This window comes from Oryctolagus cuniculus, chromosome 17 (assembly GCF_964237555.1).
Source record: "Oryctolagus cuniculus chromosome 17, mOryCun1.1, whole genome shotgun sequence".
Classification (NCBI taxonomy): Eukaryota; Metazoa; Chordata; class Mammalia; order Lagomorpha; family Leporidae; genus Oryctolagus; species Oryctolagus cuniculus.
In genome coordinates, this window is record NC_091448.1 from 60,634,992 (window position 1) to 60,662,835 (window position 27,844).

The window sequence follows — 27,844 nt, forward strand, 5'->3', positions numbered from 1 at the left end:
TGGCCAGGCAGAGTTAGACAGTGAGAAAGACAGAGAGAAAGAGTTCTAGACAGTGAAAGACAGAGAGAAAGGTCTTCCTTCTGTTGGTTCACTCCTCTAATGGCCGATATGGCTGGCACACTGCGCCGATCCGAAGCCGGGAGCTGGGTACTTCCTTCTGGTCTTCCATGCGGGTGCAGGGACCCAAGCACTTGGGCCATCCTCCACTGCCCTTGTGGGCCACAGCAGAGAGCTGGACTGGAAGAGGAGCAACCGGGACTAGTACCCTGCGCCCCAACTGGGACTAGAACCTGGGGTGCCGGCACCACAGGTGGAGGATTAGTCTAGTGAGCTACGGCGCTGGCCTAAAGTTTTCTTACTTATTTTTATTTGGAAGGGAAGAAAGGAGGGGGGTGGGAAGAGAAAGGGAAGGAGGGAGGGAGGACAGTGTTCTTCATCTGCTGGTTTACTCTCTAAATGGCCACAACAACCAGGTTTGGGCTAGGCTGAAACCAGGAGCCACGAAGTCCATCTGGGTCTCCCAAGTAGGTGAAAGGGACCCAAGTGCCTGAGCCATTATCTGCTGCCTGCAAGGGTGCACATTAACAGGAAGCTGGATTGGAAGTGTCGGTGAGGCTTTCACCCAAGCATTCCATTATGGGATATAGACATCCCAAGCAGTGGATTAGCTGCCATACCATGATGCTTGCCCTCCATTTTGACTTGTTAATTTTTGTTTTGAATAGGGATTATTTTGGATTAATTTGAAAAGTTTCTTTTAGTTGCTAGGTAAGAAAAGAAAATAATAACACTGATAGACTCAAGATATATTCTTTTTTTTTTTTTTTTTTTTTTGACAGATAGAGATAGACAGTGAGAGAGAGAGACAGAGAGAAAGGTCTTCCTTCGTTGGTTCATCCCACCAAATGGCCACTATGGCTAGTGCTGCGCCGATCCAAAGCCAGGAGCCAAGTGCTTCTTCCTGGTTTCCCACGCGGGTGCAGGTGCCCAAACACTTGAGCCATCCTCCACTGCCCTCGCGGGCACAGCAGAGAGCTGGACTGGAAGAGGAGCAACTGGGACTAGAACCCGGAGCCCATATGGGATGCCAGCGCCGCAGGCAGAGGATTAACCAAGTGAACCATGGCGCTGGCCCCTCAAGATGTATTCTTATAAAAAGTACAAATCATATGTTCACTGTAGGCCTTTGTTTCCATTCACTGTAACCATTCATCAGTGTGTAGTTTTCTTTGGTGCATGAGACCTTGAATTAACCTCAGTGATTTGGGCTGGGCATTTGGCACAGTGGTTAAGTTGCTGCTTGACACCCACAGCCTGGTCCAAGTCTCAGCTCCTCTACTTCTGATCCAGCTGTCTGCTAATGTGCACCCTGCAGGCAGCAGAGGGTGACTCAAATACTTGGGTCCCTGCCACCCTTCTGGGAAACCTGGATTGAGTAGCTGGCTCTTGACTTTGGCCTTGCCCAGCCGTGGCTGTCACGGGCATTTGTAGAACAAAGCAGTGGGTGGAATATCTCTGTCTCCCTATGTCTCCTTGCCTTTCAAATAAAATTTAAAATTAGTAAATAAAGACTTTTTTAAAAAACAGCTAATCTGCCATTGATTAAATTTTGTCTCCTGAGACTACCAACCACATTGCTTTGTAAATGATGCCAGAAAGTCTATTGCCAAGCAAACAATTTTTAGAATATCTCATGAAAAACAAGACATTCCTCAAAATTCTTATTTAAACATTGTCTTCTTAATTTTTAAGTTTTTGCCTTGCATTTCTTCATCTTAGGTTAATGTTGCAATATTACTAATATCATTAATTCATTTTTTTGATAGGCTCTCCAGTGCCACAGGCCCAGTCACCACAACCTCACTTATTGGGTGCTAGACTGCAGAGTGCACCCACTCTGACTGACATCTATCAGAACAAGCAGAAACTCAGAAAGCAACACTCTGACCCTGTGTGTCCATCCCACTCTGGGGCTGGGTATAGCTACTCACCACAGCCCAGTCGGCCTGGTAGCCTTGGAACCTCTCCCACCAAGCACATGGGATCCTCCCCACGGAATTCTGATTGGTTCTTTAAAACGCCTTTGCCAACAATCATTGGCTCTCCTACTAAGGTGTGTTTATTAAACCCTTCTGTAGATCATGAAGTGGTATAGTATTTATGAAGAGGATTCATGATGAAAATAGCATAATTTAATGAACACAACCTCTGTGCCGGACACTAACCACTTGCTGAATGCTCTCCGTGCATGAGCCCATTTAATCTTCAGAAAAGGAAATAGAGACTTAGTGAGTTGAAATGAATGCTCTGAGGTGACAGGCTGTAAATAGAAGAGCCAGTATTTGAATCCAGGTCTGAGTCCTGATTACTGTGCCACACACCCTGCTAATTCTGAACACTTCCTGCCATATTAACTAGCTTGTATATGTTTCTTTAGACCACAGCTCCTTTCAAAATCCCCAAAACACAAGCGTCTTCCAACTTGTTAGCCTTGGTTACTCGTCATGGGCCTACTGAAGGGCAGTCCAAAGATGGGACTGACCCACGGGAATGCTCCCACTGCCTCTTCGTACAAGGAAGTAAGAGGCAGCGGCCTGAACAGCAGAGCAAGGCAGTGTTCGGCAGGTAAAAGACTGTTTCTTTCCTCGCCTTAAATATGAAAACTGTAATAGCAAAACAAATATATTTCTTTATAGAAGCTGCCAGATCATGTAAGTCTAGAAGCTGGCTTATGCCTTCTAATTATTAATATGTATTGTATACATTTAACATCTCTGGAAATTGCAGATGCTTCCAGTAACTGTAAAATGCAGAGTTCTTCCTGAACTTCCTGAATTTTCTACTTTTGTCTATTGTTTTGGTTATGGAAGTTTATATCTACCTTGAATTATTTGGTGTCTGAATTTTTGTTTCCTTATTCTCTGTCTATTAACCCTTCTATTTTTTTAAAAAACTATACCTCCACATTATTAACATGACTATTCTTTTTAGATCTGTCAGTACTGGGAAATTATCAGATCAACAAGTAAAGACAACTTTAGGTGGATACCAGGGGAGCACAGACAGTTTAAATACAGAACGACCAATGGATATAGGTAAGAAAAAAATCTAATTTCTTCTTAGGTAATTTATTAGCATATGCTTTACTTTCTTATTCCAGTGGTGACAAATTACCATAAACTTGGTGGCTTAAAACAGCTTAGATGTGAGGCCAGTGTGTGGCATAGCAGTTAAGCCACTGCCTACAATGTTAGCATCTTGTATCAAGTTCAAGTTTTAACTGCTCCACTTCCCATCCAGCTCCCTGCTAATGTGCCTGGGAAAGCAGTGCAAGATGGCCCAAGTCTTTGGGCCCCTGGCACCCATGTGGGAGACCAGAATGGAGTTCCAGGCTCCTGGCTTAGGCCTGGCTCAGCCCTAGCCATTGCAGCCATTTGGGGAGTGAACCAATGAATAGAAAATCTCTCTGTCTCTCTGTCCCTCTCTCTGCCACTCTGCCTTTCAAATAAAATCTTAACAAAAACCAGTTCAAATGTGTTACTGTACAGTTCTAGAATTGTCTTTGTCACCTCACTGTCCTGTGGAGATAGAGACTTGTTCAACATCTTGATGATTAGCAGCCTATAAATTAGAAGGAATTCTGACCTGGATTCTTTTTTTATTAGTAGGGTAATACAGGCCAAATTAGTGTAAATAGATGAGTGTACTTCAGAAGGTTCATGGAAAATGGAATATAAGATAAATGTAGTTGTATAATAAATTCCCCAGGTGATTATTATGTAAATGCAAATTTGAGAATCACCATTGTAACCTTTTTGTTGTTGTTTTCTCTGTCACTTTTTAATTGACTTCCCCTTGAGCATCCAAAGGAGAAAATGCCTGGTCAGCAAAATACCTTACTGCATGTGGTTTCTAGTTCAGAGAGAATTCTGTAGGATTTATTATTTCACTCTGTCTTCTTGCCTTCATGATTTCTAAAGAGAATTCCAGTTCATATTATGATGGTTGTTGGCATGATATATCATTTCCCATCCTTGTACTTTCAACCGAGTTATATTTTTGACACTAAAGTATGTCCTCTGTAGATGCATATATTGGATCTCATTTATTATAAGCTGACAGTCTTTATATATTATTTGGCATTTAATATTATTATTGACATAGTTAGATTTATGTATGCATTTTGCCTTTTTTTCTGTGTGTGTCATGTTTATTTTATTGCTTTCTTTTGCATTAAGTGAGTAGTTTGAAGTGTCAGATACTGATCCCTTTAATTATGTTTTTTACCTTCTTAAAAAGTTATTATTGGTTGTTTTGGTGCTTACAGTATATGTATGAAGGTACTTCAACAGTTTGTAGAAAGTGGAGTAAAGGGGCTGGCACTCTGGTGTAGTATTAAGCCTCTGCCTGCGGTGTCAGCATCCTATACGGGCGCCAGTTTGTGTCCCAGCTACTCCTCTTCCGATCCAGCTCTTTGATATGGCCTGGGAAAGCAGTGGAAAATTGCCCAAGTGCTTGAGCCCCTGCACCTTCGGATCAGCCCAGCTCTGGCTGTTGTGGCCATTTGAGGAATGAACCAGCAGATGGAAGACTTCTCTATTTCTTCCTCTCTAACCCTGTGGAATGAATAAATAAATCTTTAAAAAAAGAAAAAATTGAATAAAAAGGTAAGTTTATTTTGGTTCAAAAATTTTTGAATTCTGTGCATTTCATACTAATCTTAGCCCAGAGACTGAGAAGTGATTCTGTGCATTTCATAGTATGTACTTTTCATGAACTTTTTGAAGACTTCTGGTATGCATGGATTTCAATATTTTTGCACCAAAGTAAACATTTTAATTCCATTGCCACAAACTTCTTGAAGTACCTTTATATTAAATTATAATAATCCACTTCAGATTTACACTAACTTGATTCTAGTAAAGCATAAACATTTTACCCCTAGATAGCCCTTTTCTTTTCCCTCTTTAAGTACTATTTCTTTCTACTTGTAAAAAAATATTTATTTGAAAGGCAGAAAGATAGACAGACAGTATCTCCTGTCTGCTGATTCATTCCTTCACAGATGCTTGTAACAGCCTGTACTGGGCCGGGCTGAAACCAGGAGCAGGTTATTGAATCCAGATCTCCCAAATGGGTGGCAGGAACCCAAGTACTTGAGCAAGACTGCACGTGAGCAGGAAGCTGGACTGGGAGTGGAGCTGGGACTCAAACTCAGGCACTCCGATGCAGGATGCAGGCAGCCCAAGTGGTATCTTAACCACTGTGCTTAACCCTTTTCCGTCTTCAAGAGCAGTTTCTGTTGCCTGTTTTTTTCTCTGTGTACAGTTATACTCTTCACTGCTTATTTGCATGTATCATAATTCTTTAGTTGCAAATTGAACATGTTATATGATGTTTGATAGCAGTTCTAGATGTAGATCTTCCCTCCCCAAGCTTTATAAAATTTTTAAAATTTTGGGGTTGGTGCTATTGGGTAGAAGGTTAAGCCTTTGCCTGCAGTGCCTGCATCCCATCCTGGTGCTGGTTCAAGTCTCAGCTACTTCTGATCCAGCTCCCTGCTAATGTGCCTGTGAAAGCAGCAGCAGATGTCCCAAGTGCTTGGGCCCCTGCACCCATGTGGGCTCCTCTTTAGCCTGACTCAGTCCTGGCCGTTGGGACCATTTGGGGAATGAACCAGTGGATGAAATTCTCTCTCTCTCCTCTTTCTCTCTGTCTTCCCTCTTCCCCTTCCTCTGTATTTCTGCCTTTCAGATAAATAAATAAATAAATCTTAATTTTTTTTTGTCTGGTGAACTATTTCAGTGAAGTCTTGTATTTGCCATTACACAGGAAGATGATGCCGTGGCTGCATGGGTAGTCACTGTGGTGTGACAGTAGTTTTAGTAGAACTCTGATTCTGTTCTCTCCCCTGTTGACATCACTCCCAGCTGCTAGCCTCTCTTAATTGCCAGTAGGTTGCTCTGTTTTTGACAATGTCTTGGGGGTATAATTTGTTTAACAGGCTGATTTAATTAAATGCTGGCTCCTTTGCAGTAGTCTTTGAGGACAGTCTTCAAGCATTGTTTGGATTACAGGAAGGTTCTTAGGTGTCTCTTTCCTTAGTTCTCTCTGGTAAACTACTAGATGATGCATTGTTTACTTTCTGGCTCTCTTGGAGCTACCAGCCTCCTTGCATTTGCTTACTACCAACATCTGCATTGTTTTGGATACCTCCCTTCTGGGTGAACTTCCACATGATCTACTTCAAATCGTTTCCTTGGGGAGAGCTTCAGCATTTTCTGTTCTCTGTCTCTCCCACTGCCGGAGAAAACCTGTGCACCACTGCTGTGGAGCTGGGGCTGAGGACAGAGGTCTTATTTCTCTTGGAGGGACATCTCAGCTCTATGCATAAGTCATTCTTTTATGTGCTTTAACCCCAGAAGTCACTGGGAATTGGGACAGGTTTTGGAAACAGCCTGCCTTGATGACCATAATGTGTTTCATTGCACTTTATTTTTAAAGTTTATAGAACTCATTAGTTCTACATGAATATTTAAGTCCAAGTTAATGGATATGAAACCAGATTGCTTTTCTTAGAGTATTTAGTCATTAAAAAATGCATCTTTGATAATTTATACTCTTTTCCATTTCTGTCTTTCACATGAACTTTCTTATCATTTGAAGTTATGTATTTGCTTTCCAGTTACAGAGATTCAGCTTCTGAAAATTAAAAAAATGTTGATAGTGGGGGAAAAACTTAAGACTTTAGGTAAAAAAAAATAGGAACAGTAGATCTTAAAAATAGCTCCATGAACATCCTTAGATATTTTTATACCTGCTAAAATAAAATCTTGAATATATTAAATAGTTGTATAAATCATTTTATACATTTTCTCTAACAATAAGTACCTTTAATTAATTTATTTTTAAATTTTTCATGCTCTCCATTTGTTAATTATTTCCTGGCAGTTGCACTACGTTATAGATAAGATGGACATAGAGGCAATTTTTCAGTATTTTTTTAAGATTGTGATTTGTTTGTGATTAACTCCTGCCTCCATTCTGTGGTTTTGGAAGTAATGCTTGAATGTGGAAAAGCTTTGGGCAGCTTTCATTGGTTTTGCTTAGTTCAGTGGATAGGGGATTTTTCATCTGCCCTTCGTTTTTAGCTGAAGCTCAGTCCTCTGTCCAACATTGTCCAGCCTCCCTTCTTTCCTGAAAGATGGACGTATGTGATTCTGACATGTATGTTGGTATCTTTCTATAGCTGTATTGCTGTGGGAACTCTCCATTCAGCTTACTCTTGTGTTCTTATTTCCAGTTCTTGGTTTATACTTTTTCAAATTGCTCTCAACATATAGATTTGCATTTTATATATTTTGGAAGTATCCAGAAGTAACTGAGTACTAGACTTTGGTGTGTAATTCACACAACTATGAAGAGATTACTGTAAAATATTTTTAATGGAAATACAGTATTGGGTTTTTTGATTTTAAGAAATAAATGCCTTTTGTTGAAAGAAAAAAAACCTAATACAAAATCAGAGTCTCCCTGTACGATCCTACCCTCAGGTGTAAACACTGTCAAGGTAATACAACATTTGTAAACGTTTCATTGTAGCTCCTGCAGGAGCCTGTGGTGTTGTACTGGCACCTCCCACAGGAGTGGCAGCAAGTTCTAGGGCTGTCCTCTTCACTGTGGGGTCTCCTCCGCACAGTGCCACGGCCCCCACTTGTACCCATATGGTCCTTCGAACAAGAACAACCTCAGGTGAGGCACTTCATCCTATTATGATCTGGGGCTGGTATTTAGAGTGTAGTGTTCTGATAATGACTTACTGTAACTTCGACAAGTCATTTGTCTCTGGGTATCAGTTTCTGTAGAAATGGAAATAACCTTAAAGAGATATAAGAAGTAAATAAAAACCTTTATAAAGTAAATGTTATATTACTTATATAAAAATATTATAATATATCATAAATATATGCTTATGTATAATACTAAAAATAAATGTGATTTCTCCATGAAGAAGGAGCTATGCATATACTTTTCAGGTTATATGTTGAAGGCTTATTTTTATAGGCTGAATGAATTATTTGAAAATGATAGGCTATTGTTTGTTACTGTTTGTTTTTTAGAAACTCAAGTTTTTTTTATTTAAATGTTATATAGTTGAGGTTTTAATCTTTAAACTTTATCCTATATACATATAGATAATCTAATAGATTTGTTTTATCATGTATTCTGTATTAATTGGTTATATATGAAAAATTAAGTTAATAATATTTAGATTAGACTTGACATAAGCAATTTGATAGCATCTTATTTATATACTGTACTTTGTGTCCTTTAAGTTTTCTTTTTATGAATAAGTTACTAGTCACAACATCAGTAGATTAATAAGCAAAGGATAGAAGTAGGTAAGAAGAAGTAGAGCTAAAATGTTTTAAGATTATTAAAAATCTTAAATAATAAATTACTCTTTTAAGATTGTAATATTTTTATATCAATTAATATCCCAACATTTTTAGAAGTATTATGCTTGGTGTTGAAGTTAGTGGTATCTATGTACTTATGCCTGTTTTAGAAAGTAATGTGGCAGTTCTTAGGAAGAGCTGTAAACATGTTTGTAACATTTGATTTGTAGTAATCGATTCCTGTGTATAATACCACTTTGGAGTAATTTATCACAACAAAATTATTTAAAAGAAAGAAATAGCTGTGTGTTTCATAGTACTGTTGTTTATAATGTGAAAAAATCAGAAACACAAGTATAAATGACTCCAAATAAACATTACATATACACAGTTAGTGGACCACTGAGCATCCACTGAGTTTTCTAATTATGAAGCCTCTGGAGCAGCAAGGAGAAATGTATATGATATATATTTGTGTAAGGCAGATCATAAACTAGCTATGATGATATCTGTAAAATATACATATACGCAAGGGATAAGAGCGAACATGGAAAACTATAAACTAGTCATATGCTCAAAACAGGAGAGAGTATCAGTGACTTATCTTTTAACATTTCCTTTCTTACTTCACTAGGTTTTGTTCAATACATAAGAGTAGCAGTGGGTGTACAAGCCCTTACTCTGTGACCTAACTCTGGGCGCGGGGCCATGTGTCCTGTGCTTCCTTGCAGTGGGGTCCAGCAGCTCGGGAGGCTCCTTGTGCTCCGCAAGTGGCCGCGTGTGTGTGGGCTCCCCGCCTGGGCCATTGGGCTCTTCCCCTCCGGGAGCAGAGGCAGCTCCCAGCCTGAGATACGTGCCTTATGGTGCTTCACCCCCTAGCCTAGAGGGGCTCGTCACCTTTGAAGCCCCTGAACTGCCGGAGGAGACCCTGATGGAGGTAGAGGAGAGGCTGTAGTGGCATGTGAATGCGATGTGTGAGAACGGTTTATGATGCTAGAAGAGCAGCGCACATGGCATAGTCCTAAGTCGTGTTCTTCTCTTTACCTCACTTTTTCTTTTCTGTTTGGAAAGCATTGCTGGTGTGTTTTCAGAATAATAACACTCATCCTGGCAAGCTTTGGTTCACAGGAGGGACACATATAAATTTGGGTATTTAATATTTGGTTTGAAGTTTATTTACTACTTTGAGATTGTAAAAGAGTAGTATTTATCCTGTAACCACAACATTTTATTCTCAAAATATGCTTTTCTTCCCAAGGTAAAAATAATTTACTTAACACTTAAGTTTAAATTAATAAACTATAATGCCAGATTAGTCAATGATATCATTAAATGCTACCTGCTAAGCTGGCAGGGTGCTTGCATTTGTAGATCAGTACTGAGCCAGTTCTAAAGGGGAAAAAAAAAAAAGACATTGTACTTTGAAGTCTGCTGAGCACAAGTCTAGAACAGAAGTTAGTTTTATGATTTCAGTGTGTGGCCATACAATTCTAATTGTTTCAATTCAAAAACACCACTCAATTGAGTAATGTTTCTCAGTCCTTATGTGTCCTGCTAGTGTAGCCTGAGTTTTAATTAAAATAGCCAGCTCTTTAGGCTAAGTAAAGAACAAATTCTCTAGGACCTCTGCTGCTTTTTTTATGTAAATAAGAATAAATATTTATATACAAGTTATAAAATAGTACATGAGTAGTGATTTTGTAACTTAGAAGTAATTTAATCTAAAATTGAAAAAAAAATCCTGATTTTTTTTCTGCCTCCATCAAACTAGATATAAATTATATTCTAGTCTGTATTCTGGTGCATTGGAAGAATCCAGTCCATTGTACCATCACAGAACAGAGAGACTTTCAGAAGTTGATTAATGTATTCCCCTGTGTCTAGGAGAAACATAAAAGGAGGGCAAGAAACTTTAAATCTTATTTGAGATTTCAAAGTACATTTATAACTAAACCCAACAGAACATTAATTTCAAAATAGGTTTATAGCAGATCTCAACAGAGCGTTATTTCAGAATCCCCATTTTCAGTGTTGCTTCTTTGGGTGCAGTTATGCCTGTATATGCCTCCTTTAACTACCTGAAAAAGCCACGGAAATTCAGAGCTTTGGTATTAGGAGACCCTGTTAACTAAAAACCATCAGAAATTAAAATAAGGCTTTTTTTAACTACAAGAAGTTAGAACAATTCATTAAGTTACCAAGAAGTGTGTTTTAGCGTGGAGCATACACTTAAAATCTTGATATCTGTTTTGTCATGTTTCTGTCTCATGCATATTGATGTGATTTTTCAGTTTTCATTTTTTGTCTGATAAAAGCACAGTGACCTCTCTTTGGAGCTTACTTATATGGGTGCTCTAATACATACACAAACACACGCACATACCCACATTCAGCTACATTTATATTTTTCTTACCAGCTTTCTGACCTTTATTGAAATCTCAGTCTCCTTTGTTCATTCTAATATTCATGAGAGTAGAAAAGCATTAACAGTGGCCCTGGTTTGTGTACATAAGTAGGTATGTACCTATTGACCATCTGAAATCTTGCATGACACATTGACTTTGCTGCAGCGAGAGCACACAGACACCTTACGCCATCTGAACGTGATGCTGATGTTCACTGAGTGTGTGCTGGACCTGACGGCCGTACGAGGGGACAATCCTGAGCTGTGCACATCTGCTGTGTCCTTGTACCAGATTCAGGAGAGTGTGGTTGTGGACCAGATCAGCCAGCTGAGCAAAGACTGGGGGTAGGTGCCCCCCTCTTACGCATTTCTCAATCCTTTATGCTTTCCATAAACTTGTGTCTGCTATGTAGGCAGTATCATCCCCTGAAAATCCTATCTTATTATTAGAAGCTTCATGGGAGTCTCCTGAGTCATTTCGTTGTACACAATTTCACTGTATGAGTCAACAGATTCTGCAACCCTAGCATTGGCATTCCCCTTTCCCTGTAAACGATACCATTGAATATATTCGATGATGAAGAGATTGTTTTTATCTGAGAGTTTCCGTTGTGTTCAAAGTACACAAATCTTCCATGCCAAGCTTTCTCCCTTCAGGAGTTATGTGTGCACTAAAAAAGCAAGGAGGTGTTTGGGCATAGTGGTTAAGTTACCAATTGGAATGGCTGCATCCCATATCAGAGTGCCTGAGTTTGAGTTCTGGCCCCACTGTCAATTCCAGCTTCCTGATAGTGTGCGCCTTGGGAGATGGCAGGTGATAGCTCAAGTGCCAGGATTCTTCCGTGCACCTGGGAGATCCAGATTGATTTCCTGGTTCCTGATTTCAGCCTTGCCTAGTCCTGTCTAGGCATTTGGGGAGTGAAGTAGCAGATGGAAGCTCTCTGTCTGTCTGTCTGTCTGTCTGTCTGTCTCTCTCTTTGCCATTCAAATAAAATCAGTCAGTGAAGCAAGAAGATGCACTTTAGAAAGGCTTTTGAATGGTGTCCTAATGTGGGCCACCAAATCTGCTCTGTTGGTTCAGAGGTAACGCTCTGCTCCTGTCTTCCGGGTTGCAGGCGAGTGGAGCAGCTGGTGTTATACATGAAAGCGGCACAGCTGCTTGCAGCTTCCCTGCATCTTGCCAAAGCCCAGATCAAGTCCGGGAAGCTGAGCCCATCCACGGCTGTGAAACAAGGTATGGAAGCACACTGCAGTGTGTGGCACCAGGGCCCTTGAATTGCCCCATCCCATCCTGCCAAGGAAAAAAAGTTTCTTATGAGAAATTCCCTTGTTATTCAATATTCTTGACTTGGAAAAGATGCTGGGGTTTTTGGCCTTCACCATTTAATTGATGCAGAGACAAGTCAAAAGTGTTTTTATTAAAAATCTTTCCAGGCTGGCGCCGCGGCTCACTAGGCTAACCTCTGCCTGAGGCGCCGGCACTCCAGGTTCTAGTCCCGGTCGGGGCGCCGGTTCTGTCCTGGTTGCTCCTCTTCCAGTCCAGCTCTCTGCTGTGGCCTGGGAGGGCAGTGGAGGATGGCCCAAGTGCTTGGGCCCTGCACCTGCATGGGAGACCAGGAGGAAGCACCTGGCTCCTGGCCATTTGTGTGGTGAACCAACGGAAGGAAGACCTTTCTCTCTGTCTCTCTCTCTAACTCTGCCTGTCAAAAAAAAAAAAATCTTTCCTACAGAAAGAGGGCTCATAGGTCATTTGGTGTTACTTTCCTTATATCATCAGGAAAAAGTGTACATTACCATGTCTTTGTTTCTGGAGGAAAATTAAAATTAGTTCCATTTTAACTTTTTTTCAGTTGTCAAAAATCTGAATGAACGATATAAATTCTGCATCACCATGTGTAAGAAACTTACAGAAAAGCTGAATCGCTTCTTCTCTGACAAACAGAGATTTATTGATGAAATCAACAGCGTGACTGCAGAGAAGCTCATCTATAATTGTGCTGTGGAAATGGTAACTCTTTAATATTTAATCTCACATATGACTGCTTAACTTTAAGACCCTATTTTGGGCCGGCGCCGCGACTCAATAGGCTAATCCTCCGCCTAACAGCGCCGGCACACCGGGTTCTAGTCCCGGTCAGGGTGCCGGATTCTGTCCCGGTTGCCCCTCTTCCAGGCCAGCTCTCTGCTGTGGCCAGGGAGTGCAGTGGAGGATGGCCCAAATGCTTGGGCCCTGCACCCCTTGGGAGACCAGGAGAAGCACCTGGCTCCTGCCTTCGGATCAGCGCGGTGCGCCGGCCACAGCACACCAGCCGTGGCGGCCATTGGAGGGTGAACCTCTCTCACTGTCCACTCTGCCTGTCAAAAAAAAAAAAAAACAAAAAAAAACACCCTATTTTGAAGTATCTTTTTTTAAAGAATGTATGTCCTATCCCTCTCAAGTCCTAAGTATTCTGGATTACTAAGGAATATTAATCAACAGTAACACTTAATGTAATGTAATTTAATAATATGTTTAACTACAGTAAAATGTTATAATATCTTTTATTAAACATTGCTAACACTAGGCTTGAGCTAATCTTTTTATAGTTGGCATCTAAAAGTGTTGGCTGGATATGTTTCTGCATTTTTAGAAATTGTGACTTGATAAAACTGTTAGAAAAAATACTTTATTAACCAGTCTACAAAAGTTTATATGATTAGTTCCCACTTACTGATTTACTACTTTGAATTATACTGCTGTTCTAGTCTTATTTTGAAAGCCATTTAATGTGTCATTAAAATTTTTTTTAAAAAGATGCTAGTATACATTTTATGACACCTGATTCTGAATCCTGGAATCATAGTGTGGTGGATTATAATCATGTCATCAATGTGTTAATTTCAGATAGTTTCCACTTTAAAGCTACATTGTCCAAATGGATTTGTATTTTCTTGGAAAAGTTGAGAATCTTCTTGTCTTTGCTGCCTCTTCCAGGTTCAGTCTGCAGCCCTGGATGAGATGTTCCAGCAGACTGAAGATATTGTTTATCGTTATCATAAGGCAGCTCTTCTTTTGGAAGGCCTCACCAAGATCCTCCAGGACCCTGCAGATATTGAAAATGTACATAAATGTGAGTTGACTTATACTAATTGGTTGCAGTTTGTCTGTGTTCTACAAGTGTAGTAGAAAGAGCCTGGAAATTGGAATCTTTCTGCCTATGTTTGTATCGTGGATTTCCAACCTTGTGCCCATCACTAAACCTTTCTGGAGTCTCAGATTCTTGTTTTGTAAGATGGGGTTAACAGGCCGGCGCCGTGGCTTACTAGGCTAATCCTCCGCCTTGCGGCCCTGGCACACCGGGTTCTAGTCCCGGTCGGGGCGCCGGATTCTGTCCCGGTTGCCCCTCTTCCAGGCCAGCTCTCTGCTGTGGCCCGGGAGTGCAATGGAGGATGGCCCAAGTCCTTGGGCCCTGCACCCCATGGGAGACCAGGATAAGTACCTGGCTCCTGCCATCGGATCAGCGCTGTGCGCCGGCCGCAGCGCGCCGGCCGCGGCAGCCATTGGAGGGTGAACCAACGGCAAAGGAAGATCTTTCTCTCTGTCTCTCTCTCTCACTGTCCACTCTGCCTGTCAAAAAATAAAAATAAAAAAAAATAAAAATAAAGTATTGATAAATATGTCTAAACTAGAAATAGATACATAAATATAGCTACTCTAACATTTTATACATTTACATTCATAAAAGTAAATAATATGTTTATAAGTATTAATATGAAGGTACTTCAGAAAGTTGGTGGAAAATGAAATTAACAGTATGAGTTTATTTTAGTGCAAAAATTTTTGGAAATCTGTTTATAGTATTTTCCTAATATACATTTTCCAAATATCTGGAACAACATTTATTGCACTGAGCAACATTTTTACACCAGAATAAAATCATGCTTTTAATTCTACTTTTCTATGAACTTAAATTATCTATGTATATTAATATATTTAATATAACACAAATGAATATATTTAATAAAATTACTTTGTAGGAGAACCTCATTTTTATTATTAAATACAACTGGAGTAGGCATTGTGGTGTAGCATGTTAAGTTACTGCTTGGGGCATCTACATCCTACATCAGAGTGCTTGGGTTCACATCTTGCCTCAGCTTCTGATCCAGTTTCCTGCTAATGCATACTCTGAAAGGCAGCAGACGATGGCTCAAGTACTTGGGTCCCTGCCTCTGCCACCCATGAGATGAAGTTCCCTGGCTCCTGGCTTTGGCCTGACCCAGCCTCAGTTGTGGGCATTTATGCATTTGAACCATTAGGTAGAAATTGTCTTTCTCAGTCATTATGTCTTTCAAATAAGAATAAGATAAAGAAAGTTTAAAAAAAAATGCAACTGTTAGTGACTGAAGAATGCTGTGATGATCCTGTGTACTGCAGATTAGTTACAGATAGCGGAATGGAGAGTAGTAGGTTACCAGGATGACACTTTTTTTTTTAAGGTTGATTTATTTGAAAGGCAGTGAGAGAGAGTGAGCGAGCAAGTGAGCAAACTGTGGTTCACTTCCAAAATGCCCACAACAACCAGGTCTGGGCCAGGCTGAAGCCAGGAGCCAGGAACTCCAGGAACTTCATCTTGGTCTCCCACATAGGTGGCAGGAACCCTTGTACCTGGGTCACCTTCTGTTGTCTTTCTAGCCACATTAGCACAAAACTGGATAGGAAATGGAGTAGTCATTACTCGAACCAGTGCACTAGTTTGGGACATGGGTATCCCAAGTGGCAGTTCAACCTGCTGCACCACTGTGCCGGCCCCCAAGATAATATTATTACTTATCAAATAAAAGCCAGGATAGTATGTAGCCTAACTGGTGAGCTCACATTCTGTATCATAGTACCTAGTTCGAGTGCCAACTCCAGCTCCCAGTTCTGGCTTTCTGCCATTAGTCCCTGGAGGGTACATAGTTGTGTTACATTTTGAATAGCCACCAAAGGATGACAATTCTAAAATTATTTGTAGTTGTGAACAAGTCAGCTGTTAAAACCTGAATGTTCTTTGTATGATGTGTTTATTTAAATTTCACCACTGTGCAGCACTAAGCTAGAAACCACATCGAACTATTACGAGGCAGAAGGAAACATTCAGAACTGTTAACTTTGGGGCAAAGAAATGAGACAATGTAGAGAGTGATTTTTTTTTTTCGTGAGTTCTTCTGTCCTTGGTTTGGTTTTGAAACTATGGTTGTGAATTTCACTTGGAAAATTTTATTTCTAGATAAATCTAGTATTGAAAGAAGATTGTCAGCACTCTGCTATAGTACCGCTACGGTGTGAGCAGCAGCAGGCTATCCCGTGAACCACTGGTGGGAACAGGAGATGATCCACTTGGGAATACAGCTTGGGTTCTGCCACCCCATCCCCAGGAAACTGTAGTTTCTCAACTGGTGACTACCAAAGAACAAGCAGTGATTTCAAAAAGGAAAAACAATAAAAAACTACACATTTGTAGGAAATCTGCCTTATCGGAGAAGTCACCCCTACCCGTTTTCTTTGTAAAAGAAGCAAGAATATTCCACTTGACTCCCAGTTTGAACTTGGTAAATAAATGTACCTTAGAACTAGAATTATCAGTACAGTTATTCTTAAGGATAATTAAAGATGAGTGGCTTTTCACTCAGCTTTCACTTTCACCATAGCAGTGTGTGAAATTCCATGTGTTTGCTGAGGTACACAAGTAAAAATATTTACATCTCATCCAGGCAGTTTGATATTTGGAGTGATTTTATCTGAATCTGAGCATGCATCCTTAAACAGCTCAGGAAGAAACAGCTTAAGAAGAAGCAAAAGATGGCTCTTGGAAGGAATTTTGAAATCTTCAATTTGATCTTAAATGGACACATGTTAATCTTCCAAAATTCTTTTATATTGCACTAATTTATTAAAACAATTACATATTGGATTTTGCAATTTAAAACTAACTGAGGCACAATGAACTTGTTTAAAATATTTTACTTGATTATATACATATACCCTTTCCAGATTTCACATGTAATCACTAGTGAACTTTTAAATGGTCAAAACTTGTGTTCATGTGACCTTTGCATTTTTTTAACCTGTTCATCTACACCTACAGATTTTCTCAGTAATATTTTGAGTTGCTGGTTATTTGCTTTTGGTTGCATGCAGAATGTGCATTGATGCCTGTGACCTTAGAATTACTAAAGGCACTAGGTATTTGGGGGCAGTATTAAAAAGTATATCATGAATCAAGTTTCAAGAATCTTAGTAGGGCCAAAACGAAGTTGAAGATAAAGGCTTGTTAGTAATGTGGATTTTCTACATGAAGTTAGTGAAAAATGAGGTTTGTTTGTCTTAGGAAAACGGGCAGCTCTCTCCAGTCTAATGTGTATTTTTCATGTTCATCCTGACAATGCACCGAGTAGCTCATCATGGAGAATGCAGGCAGTTAACATCCCCCTCCAGGACTGGTCCCTACTTTGTATATTATTTTTGTTTCTTTTACTTATTTGCTTGAATACTTGAATAAACCACTTACCAGTTTAAATCCTTTTACTTTAAAATTTTTACATAAAATAATACAAACTCTTTGACAAATTGCACAGACACTCTGGCATTAACCTAATTTTAGTGTACTGATAAAAACAAAAACAAATATGATTTCCCTTACTTTGACAAAGTAATGTAATTTTTACCTTATTTATCTGTATGAAATTCCAGCAGTTAATTTGAACATTTATTTATATGATGTTTGTATTTTTAAGTCTTTAATACAGTGTTTCTACCTCTCATTTGTAACTGCATGCATTGTCCTTGAAACTAGGTAAAACTCACTAAATTGTTGTGTAATAAATAGCCTTTTTATTATTGCCTGTACAAATGTATATTAAGGTAAAATAAAACTGACAAGTGTTTCTAGGTTACAATTGGGTCCATGTTAAGTGGCCTGTCAAGCCAGATACTTCCTTAATGTGTTTGTAGACTTGGTTATAAAAATCCTTTGCCCCGTCAGAGGGCTGACAATTCTCTTGCAGGTGCCCTAGACCATTCAGCGATGATCCCTAGCCCTCCTTAGCCTCAGTGACACTGTCTTTTATGTAATATTTTGGACTTATAGTCAATTTTATTCATGTTTGCTCAGTTACCACCTGTATTATCTCAGATGACTCAGGTGTATTCCATCCCTTCCTCTCCTTCCTGTTTCATTTGAACATAGGATGAAACAGGTTCAGAGAGGGAAAGTGACTGGTCTGAAACCAGGAACTAGGTTCCTGATCTCACCGTGCTTTGTGACTTCCACCAGGAACTAGGTTCCTGATCTCACCGTGCTTTGTGACTTCCACATCTGGTGTTTGTCTTGCATAATAAAGGTCTCGTGGTAGGAGTTTTCGTGAACCAGTGAATTCTCAACAGCCGAGAACAAACTAAACTCATGAGTAATGGATCCGGTGATGCTTCCATTGTCAAGGCTAACTGCTGTAAGAGACTTTGCCTTGATTATAGCAATAATAAACAAATGCTTTATGTTTGCATGAGTATTTTCAGATTTCACATCATGTATCATAAAGTGGAAATGGTCTAGCCTATATCATGCATTGATACCTATATTCAAACTGTAACCTGAAATATTACTGGCCTCACAAATTAAGTAGAGGAATAATCAGCAAATTGTTAGTTGGCTTTCCTGCTGTGATGATTTCCTTTATTCCCTGTACCAGACTCTGCTCTAAGTCATTATTTCCCACGGTCCCATGCTCCCTTCCCTCCAAGAGGAGTGACCAGAGCAGCAGCAGTCCTCCACTTGCTAGGAACCAGGGAGGAGATTGTTAGAGCTGACCTCCTCAGTCCCCAGGGGCAATAAAGAGGACATTGAGTTTGAGGCAGTGGATATGAAGACATGGAGTAGTTGCCCCAAACCCGTGCATCCTTAAAGGTCGAGTCCCCACACCTCTGCTTTGTATGGCAGTAGCTGCTCTGCCTCCCTCCAGCTCACCCTCCTGCCAAGGCTTAAACCAGCTGTTGCTGATACTTACATGGGAATATCACATCTAAAAAGTATGTCACCCAATTGTAATACATTTAGTGGAGAGAAACAGCGTCCAGTCCCAGTCCTCACTAAGAAGATTCTGCCCATTCTAGAGTTGTGTGTCTTGAGCTGGGGAGGGGATCATTGTTAGGGTGGGCCACCTCAGTCTCCGAGGGCAATAAGTTGGAAGGTGAGTCACTGGGACATGAGAGCCTTGACTCAGACAGCTGAAAAACCCTTGCCATGATGGCAGTGGTGTAGCACTGCTTTGGTGGATGGCATCACACAATTTCCTGTGTGCTCCCTCCTCTTGGTTTCTGTAGACAGGTGTGTGTGTGTATGTTTTTTTAAGATTTATTTATTTGAAAAGCAGAGTTACAAAGTTATAGGAGAGAGATCTGCCATATGCTGGTTCACTCCCCAAATGACCACAAAGGTCAGGGCTGGGCCAGGCAGCAGCCAGGAGCCTAGAACTTCTCCCACATGGGTGGCAGATGCCCGAGGACTTGGGTCCTCTCCCACTGCTTTCCCAGGTGCATTAGCAGGGAGCTGGATCTGAAGTGGGGCAGCTGAGACATGAAACAGTGCCTAAATGGGATGTCAGCAGCATTGCAGGTGGCGGCTTAACCTGTTGCTCCCCCAGGCTGGCCCCTCTAGACAGTTTTCTTTTTGGATGAAGCAAAGTTGATCCGTTTTTTCCTAGGAGGATGGACTTTGGCAGGAAGTAGTCACTGGTTTTGTTCTGCCATAGATAGGTATAGATTAGAAGTATCTGCACTCACCTCTAGACAGCCTTAAACCACTTCTTGTATGTGGAATCCACAGCAGTCGAAGATGTTGGGTCCCTCCTAAGTTTATTTCTTGTTTATCAAAGCCTTTGCAAGGTTCGTTCTCTGGGGGAGGAGTCGAAGTGTTATTTTCCTCGCCTGAATCAGAAAACCACATAAGAGATGATCCACTTAAAAACACTGCAACCAGGAGAACTGTGAAAATTGTCTTGAGAACTTCAGCGTCTATGCAGGAGGTGAAGCTAAACTGGTGAAGGATCCGTGAGAATTCGGTGATCAAACTAGCGTACAGGAGCGGAGACTAACATCCTGCCACTGCCTGCAGAGCCCCTGCACCCTTGGGCTCAAGTGAGGCCGTGTCTGGTGTCCTGTGCAGTTGGAATTAGTCTGTAAGTTTTCCCTTTTTCCTAGAAGCCCATTAGGCCAGTTTTTTAATGTGACAAAGATGTTTTGTTGTTGAAGGTGTTTTAACAGCTCTCCATTGCGCCTTCTGGACTGAGTGCAGCAAAGGAGGCTGCAGAGGTGATGGAGCATGGTGGGGGGGGGCACTATGCTGTCCTTCCCGCCTTGGGGTTGAGGCTTCCCTGCATGCTGTGCATGGCCGGCCCAGGACGGGGTTGGGGAGGGGTCTCCCAGACAGGCTGCCTGGGTGAGCGGTCTTGGCCCTGCTCTGTGCTGCATGCCCTCCTCTCAGAATGGTGCTGCTCTTAGACACTTTGCTTCTATTCTCAGGAAACGTCAGTTCAAACACTGGTTTATTGAAAACTGTTCTTTCCCGCCTCAATTTGGCAGCATAACTTAGTGGTCCAGTTGGTCTCAAATCACAGCTGCACCCTGTCCAGCCGTGTGTCCTTGGGCAAACTTAACCGCTCCATCTCCCTCTCTGTTGTTGCATAGAGGGGTGAGGATGAAATGTCAATGACTCTGCAGTCCTTTGAACAGCACCTAGCATGTAGCATTCCCGTGAGGCCTGCTGGTGTGTGGCTGTCAGTGTAGGGCTCCTTGTTGCTCTTTGTTTTGAGGGGGTATGAATGGTAACTTGTTCTGCATTTGTTTGGGGGGCAAAGCTTGGATTTGGACTCACTGCATCCACATGTACTTTGGAATTTGCATGCAAGTCACCTTTTCCCAGCTTAGCCACCAGGCACCCTGGCTGCAGGCTTCCTTTGAGTTGCCTGTTTGGGTCAGTGTGACTGTTTAATGAAATGCGCCAGTACAGTATTTAGTACTTCATTTACTCCTCCCACCGATCCTTGCCTCATTTTACAGAGGGAAAAACAGATGTGCAGAGTGAGTTCCCCAAACCACACAACTGGCTCATGATGGGAGCAGACCACTGCAGAGGTCTGGACTTACACTGAGCTCAGCAAGCTCTCCCTGACCACCAGACAAGTCTGAGGCAGCTGGAGCCCTGCACTGGTTTCCCCCTAGAGACCCCAGGGCTCCATTCAACCCCCCATCTCCGGAACACGTTCTGGTGAGGCACAGGAAGCCGCGACAGGAGGAAGAGCTCCATGCCCTTTGGGGCCCACGCGTGTCCTGCTGGACCCATCTCCTGCCTGATGGAGGGCTGCAGAAGTTTGAGAAGCACGTGGTCGCACAGCTCTGTGCAGCCCTGTGCAGCCCTCAAGCCTGGAGCTGCAGCCCGGGAGCAGTCGGCGTTAGAAATCACCCAGGGTCTCCCAGCAGAAAGGGCTTCTGGGACATGTGAAAAACTCAAGCATTGGATGACCCATTGGGAATGGTTTCTGCTTGGTAGCTGGCTGGCTGTACGTGGGGCCCTGGATTGAGCTCACTCCTGGGAGCTGATTCAGTGTGAGATGGGAGCAGCCTCCACAGGCACAGCGCCAACCTGGGATCAGCACCTTCACTGGTGACAGGAGACACAGACCCCTTCCTCTGGAGTGCCCCGTGGGCTGCTGCTGCACGTGTGGCACAGTCCTGCCCAGTGGAGGGTTCAGTGCCAGCCCCGTGGCTCGGGAGGAGAGAGGCTGTATGGCCGTTGATCATTCCTCCCCACCTCAAGCCACCAAGTCTACCCAGTTTCTGCCTTCTGCTGCCCGACTCTTCCAGGCCAGCCCTCTTCACCGTGAGAGTTTGTGTGCCCCCGGTGCATGTCTGCAGGAGTGCCTGGTCGCATGGGAACCCCACCTGGCTGCTGCAGGAACAGCTTGGCAGAGGAGGAAGTGGCCTGTGCCCCGCCACACCTGTGGAAGCGCTTTTCCAAGTCATCCTGTGGGCGACTGAGTGCCTTCTGCCTGGCATGTTGATGCTTTCTGGGAGACAGCCATGGGAAGCCTGCAAGTGAGAGTTCTGATGTGTTCCTGGGCACCCAGAGTATTTCAGGGAAGATGAAGCGGAACTGAATGTGTTCCCCGGGAATAAACTAGCAGCAGAAAGACGGCCGGCAGCTGATTTGATAGCAGATGCCTTACACTGGGGTTGGAAAGTAGATTGACAGTTTCTCATACACACCTGGACTGTTCTGAGCATGACTCTTGCTTTTTCTTAGATCCCTTTTTCATGCTAACAGCAGCCCTGTGTACCTGTCCTTGGGGGGAACTTTTCTAAACTATGTTGAAACTGCTTCAGGGCCAGCGCAGTGTATTGGTCCCCTCCCCCTGAACCGGGGGTGAAGTGGATGGAGAGAGGGAAATGAAGCAAGCATTGCACTGTGGATATGAGTCTGGGTTCCTGGTGGCTCCTGCGTTGCTGCAGGGCTACCCACCAGGCTCCTCTCAGCTGGAGCAGCTTTGTTGAACTGGCTCTCCCTGGGTAATCATCTGCCTTGTGCTTCTAGCACCGTGTGGCTCCCCAGTGCCCCTGAGAAAGGGGTGGCCCAGGCTCCACCCAGCCCACTTTGGCTCCCTGAACAGAGGTGGCTGATCCGAAACTTGGGACGTCCCCACCTGCAGAGGCACCTGGCCTCCTGCAGCTCTGTACCGGCCTCTCCCCATGCCTTGCTGGAGCTCAGGCCTCATCTGCCCGGTTACTTCTCTCTACATTGCCTGGAGGCCCCCAGTTTTTGCCCTTTCTTTGGTAGCTCATTGAAAACAGGTTCATCTGCCAGGAATGGGCACAGAGCAGGAGACCAGGAAATGCCCTGATTGATGCAGACGGCGCCTTCTTGGGGGCCACTTTCCCTCCCAACATCCCTAGGTTGGAGCTAGAGGAGCTCACTGCAACGAGAAAGGCTATTCTTCTCGACTTGAGCTGCTGCCTCTTTTTCCCTCCTATTTACAAGAGTGGTTATCCTTAAGCATCGGCAAAGGGTTACCGGACTCCACGGTGCCCAAGCCCCTTAACAATAGAATGACACATCTGCCTATAACTGACAAGCACTGCTGTAGACTGCAAATCATCTCTAGATGACGTATAACGCCTAATACAATGTAAATGCTAGGTTAATGGTGGTTGTATTGTATTGCTTAGGGAATAGTGACCAAAAAAATCTGCAAATGTTCAGTACAATTTGTTTTTCCAAACATTTTTAAATTTTTTATTTTTTGACAGGCAGAGTGGACAGTGAGAGAGACAGAGAGAAAGGTCTTCCTTTGCCGTTGGTTCACCCTCCAATGGCCGCCTTGGCCGGCGCGCTGCAGCCGGCGCACCGTGCTGATCCGATGGCAGGAGCCAGGAGCCAGGAGCCAGGTGCTTTTCCTGGTCTCCCATGGGGTGCAGGGCCCAAGGACTTGGGCCATCCTCCACTGCACTCCCTGGCCACAGCAGAGAGCTGGCCTGGAAGAGGGGCAACCGGGACAGAATCCGGCGCCCCAACCGGGACTAGAACCTGGTGTGCCGGCGCCGCTAGGCGGAGGATTAGCCTAGTGAGCCGCGACGCCGGCTGTTTTTCCAAACATTTTGACCCAGGTAGTTTGGATCCATAGATGCAGAGCCTGTGATACAGAGAGTCAACTGTACTTAGCAGAAACCCTCACGATACAAATAAGCAAACAGAACAAGCTGCCCACAATCCTAGGGATTACATTAGCATCTCAGTCTTGTCCAGATTATCTTCCATGCATACAAAATCTTTGATAAAAAGGAGATCATAGAAAATACGCTACTTTATATCCTACTTTTAAAATTTTTTACAAGGCAGAGAGACCTAGAGAGCCACTGCCCATCCTTTAGTTTGCTTTCCAGATGCCCACACTGGTTCTGGGCCACGCTGGGGGCAAAGCTGGGAGCATGGAACTCAATCTTGGTCACCCAGGGTAGCAGGAGCCCAATATTTGAGCCATCATCCCTGTTTCCCAAGGTTCAAAATTTTTTTTAAAGATTTGCTTATTTTATTTGAAAGAGATCTTCCATCCACTGGTTCACTCCCCCAAATGGCTGCAACGATTAGAGATGGGCTAGTCTGAAGCTAGGAGCTTCCTCTCGGTCTCCCATACCAGTGCAGGCACCCAAACACTTGGGCCATCTGCTGCTTTCCCAGGTGCATTAGCAGAGAGCTGGATTGTAAGTGGAGCAGCCAGGCCTGGAATCAGCACCTATATGGGATGCCAGCACCGCAGGTGGTGGCTTTTCCTGCTATTCCACAGGGCTGGCCCCTTAAAATTTGTTAAATAAAATAATGATGCCGCTAACTTACAGTGGGGTTATATCCTGATAAATCCATTGTAAATTGGAAATTGCAGGTCATAAATGCGTTTAGTACACTTAACATATCACAAAAGCTTAGCCCAGCCTACTTTTCCTTTTCCCCAGATAAACCTTTTATATAAGGAATACAAATTTCATGCATTTCATAGATACAACTTTAGGAACACAGTGATTCTTCCCACCGTACCTGCCCTCCCACCCACACTCCCACCCCCCTTCCTTCTCTCCTATTCCCAGTCTTATTTTTTTACTAAGATCTATTTTTCAATTAATGTTATACATAGAAGATTATACTAAGTAAAGAGTTCAACAAATTGTATGGGAAAAAAACCCATTCCTCAATAGTCGAGACAAGGGCTGTTTAAAGTCATTGCATCTCGAAGTTGATTTCACTTTATTTTAGGCATTTTTTTTTGAGAAAGTTAACTTTAAAGAACCCAAGAATGATACATCTTTTGCAAGCACTTAGACATAACTAACTTATAAGACGTAAGAATATCCTCCACTTAATACACTGAAATGAAGTAAATCTTTGAGAACAAATTTTACAGTTAATTCTCACAATACAACTCATTGAGGACAGAGGTCCTGCATGGAGAGTTAGTGCACAGTGAGTCTTGTTGTTAATTTAACAATTAACACTCTTATGTATGACGTCAGTGACCTGAGGCTCTTGACATGCGCTGCCAAGGCTATGGAAGCCTTTTGAATCCACAGACTCTGTCAGTATTTAGACAAGGTCATAAACCAAGTGGAAGTTCTCTCTTCCCTTCAGAGAAAAGTACCTCCTCCTTTGATGGCCACTTCTTTCCACTGGGATTTCACTCACAGAGATCCTTCATGTAGAGCATTTTTTGCCACAGTGTCTTGACTTTCCATGCCTGAAATGCTCTCATGGGCTTTTTAGCCAGACCTGAATGCCTTGAGGGCTGATTCTGAGGTCAGAGTGAGCCCAGCCTACTTTTAACATGCTCAGAGCATTTCCATCAGCCTACAGTTGGGCAAAATCATGCAACAAATTCTATTTTATAATAAAATATTGAATGTTTCCTGTAATTTATTGACTGCCTGTGTCAAAAAAAATGCAGACAACACAGCACATTGTTAATCCCCTTTATAATAAATGGGTAAATTTATTTTCTGGGTTCTGTGAGCTAATGTAGCAAATTAATCGAACCCAAGAAGGGGGTTCCAGGAACCTCATTTACAATCACTTGGCCATGGCCTGAGCCCTCAACCTGAGTGATCAGAGGCTGTCTCCAGTAGGTGAAGTCACCTAAATCAGATTGGAGGACAAGAGACTGTGGATGCTGCTGCGGTGCTACCTACTTGGGGGATGGGGAGAAATTCCCACATCTGCTGTCTGCAGTGATCTGCGTTTTGAGAGAACAAGGGGTCTTCAAAATGTTCTTGAAAAATGTGTATTATGAAAAAGACCACACATGAATTTCAAAAATTTCTGTGCCCAAATAAACATCATTGAATCTCATTTTCCACAAATCTTTAAAAATGTACTTTATTTGAAAGGCATATATAGAGAGAGCTCTCTCTCATCTGCTGTTTTGCTTTCCAAACGCATGCAACAGCTGGGGCTGAGGCCAGGAGCCCAGACCTCATTTCAGGTCTCCCACATGGGTGGCAGGGACCCATGTACTTCAGCTGTCACCTGCTACCTCCTAGGGTCTACATTAGCAGGAAGTTAGGTTGGAAGCACAGGAGCTGAGGACTTGAACCCAAGCACCCTGATATAGGATATGGGTGTCCCAAATGGTGACTTCTCAGCTAAACCAATGCCTACTTCCCATGAGCTTTTTGAAGTTCCCTCAAATAGTAAGAGAAATGGGGGCTGGTGCTGTGGTGTAGTGAGTAAACCTGCCGTTTGCAGTACCGGCATCCCAATATGGGTGGCAGTACAAGTTCGGCTGCCCCACTTCCAATCCAGCTCTCTGCTATGGCCTGGGGAAGCAGTGAAAGATGGCCCAAGTCCTTGGGCCCCCGCATCCATGAGGGAGACCCGGAAGAAGCACCTGGATCCTGGCTTCGGATTGGCTCAGCTCCGACTGTTGTGGCCACCCAGGGAGTGAACCAGTGGGTGGAGAACCTCTCTCTGCCTCTGCCTCTCTGTAACTCTGCTTTTCAAATGAATACATAAATCTTAAAAAAAAAAAAAAAAAAAAAAAAAAAAAAAGGAGAGAAATGGAGTTCGAGTTTGTTTTTTCTAGTCCGGATTTTTTTTTTTTTTTTTTTAAGATTGATTGATTGATCTGAAAGAGTTAAAGTTTCCATCCACTGGTTCACTTCCCAGATGGCTACAACAGCAAGGCTGGAGCCAGGAGCCAGGAGCTTCTTCCAAGTCTCCCACATGGGTGCAGGGGCCCAAGGACTTGGGCTATCTTCTGCTTTCCCAGGCCATTAGCAGGGAACTGGATTGGAAGTGGAGCAACTGGGACTTGAACTGTGCCCATAGCTTAACCCATAATGCTGGCCCCAGGGAGAGGATATTTTAAAGGATGGAAAGCAAATGTTGATCAAGTTATAATTGGAGGCAGTAGTTGGTGGTGGGGGAGTACTGGAGGGGCTGGCGTTTTGGCTGCTGTAGCAGGTAAAGCAGACGCCTACGATGCCGGCATCTCATAAGGGCATGCATTTGAGTCCCAGCTGCTCCAAACTTCTCATCCAGCTCCCTACTAACGCACCTGGGAAAGCGGAAGATGTCCCAAGTGCTTCTGTCCCTTTAAGTCACAAAGGCAGAGTAATAGAGATAGAGCTAAGGAGAAAGGGATCTTCTTTCCATTGCTTCACTCCCCAAATGCGGTGACAGTCAGGGCTGGACCAGGCTGAAGCCAGGTGCCTAGAACTCCATCTGGGTCTCCCATGTGGGTGCATGGGCCCAAGCACTTGGGCCATCTTCTGCTTTCCCAGGTGCATTAGCAGGAAGCTGGATCAGAAGGGGAGCAGCCAAGACTCGAACTGGTGCTTATATGGGATACCAACAATTAATCTGCTGTGCCACAACACCCGCCCCTTTCTGTGTTTTCTGGTCCCATCCTGTGGTGTGTGGGGAGAATCCCTCCAGGGCAGCCAAACAGTTTGAATTCATTTTCCCCCCTGACTGTTGGATGTCAGTGTTACTGTGGAATGTGTGCACATGGCCATAACATTCCCTGTTGGCGGGAAACCGCTTTGCTGCCAGGTTTTGCCACTAGCATCCTGAACTTACTGGATCGTTAAAGATCATTAAAGATTTTTTTTTATTTTAAAAATTTTGAGATTTATTTGAAAGGCAGTGTCAACAGTGAGGCAGAGGCGGCGGGGGGGGGGGGGGGGGAGAATCTTCCATCTGCTGGTTCACTCCCCAAATGGCTGCAATGGCTGGAGCTGGGCCGATCCAAAACCAGAAGCCAGGAGCTTCTTCCAAGTTTCCCACACAGGTGCAGGGGCCCAAGGACTTGGGCCATCTTCTACTGCTTTCCCAGGCCACAGCAGGGAGCTGGATCAGAAGTGGAGCAGCCGGGACTTGAACTGGAGCCCATGTGGGATGCTGGCACTGCAGGTGGTGGCCTCACCCACAATGCTACAGCGCCGGCCTACTGGGGTCTTTTGTGTCATAGGTGTTGGCAGAT

The 27,844-nt window shown here is 43.1% G+C and overlaps 1 protein-coding gene across 3 annotated transcripts in view; it reads left to right on the forward strand.

The window, feature by feature from the left end:
* ULK2 (unc-51 like autophagy activating kinase 2) overlaps positions 1 to 17,722 on the forward strand; it is an 83,374-nt gene extending 65,652 nt beyond the window's left edge. For all 3 annotated transcript variants that reach the window (XM_008270670.4, XM_002718949.5, XM_051824434.2), the window contains 10 exons: positions 1,827 to 2,113; positions 2,438 to 2,625; positions 2,992 to 3,095; positions 7,603 to 7,752; positions 9,131 to 9,336; positions 10,971 to 11,149; positions 11,920 to 12,038; positions 12,655 to 12,812; positions 13,779 to 13,914; positions 16,057 to 17,722. In XM_008270670.4, the coding sequence (XP_008268892.1) occupies positions 1,827 to 2,113; positions 2,438 to 2,625; positions 2,992 to 3,095; positions 7,603 to 7,752; positions 9,131 to 9,336; positions 10,971 to 11,149; positions 11,920 to 12,038; positions 12,655 to 12,812; positions 13,779 to 13,914; positions 16,057 to 16,115 (1,586 nt within the window). In that variant the 3' untranslated portion in view covers positions 16,116 to 17,722. The remainder of the gene's footprint in view (positions 1 to 1,826; positions 2,114 to 2,437; positions 2,626 to 2,991; positions 3,096 to 7,602; positions 7,753 to 9,130; positions 9,337 to 10,970; positions 11,150 to 11,919; positions 12,039 to 12,654; positions 12,813 to 13,778; positions 13,915 to 16,056) is intronic.
* Positions 17,723 to 27,844: the final 10,122 nt, after the last annotated feature.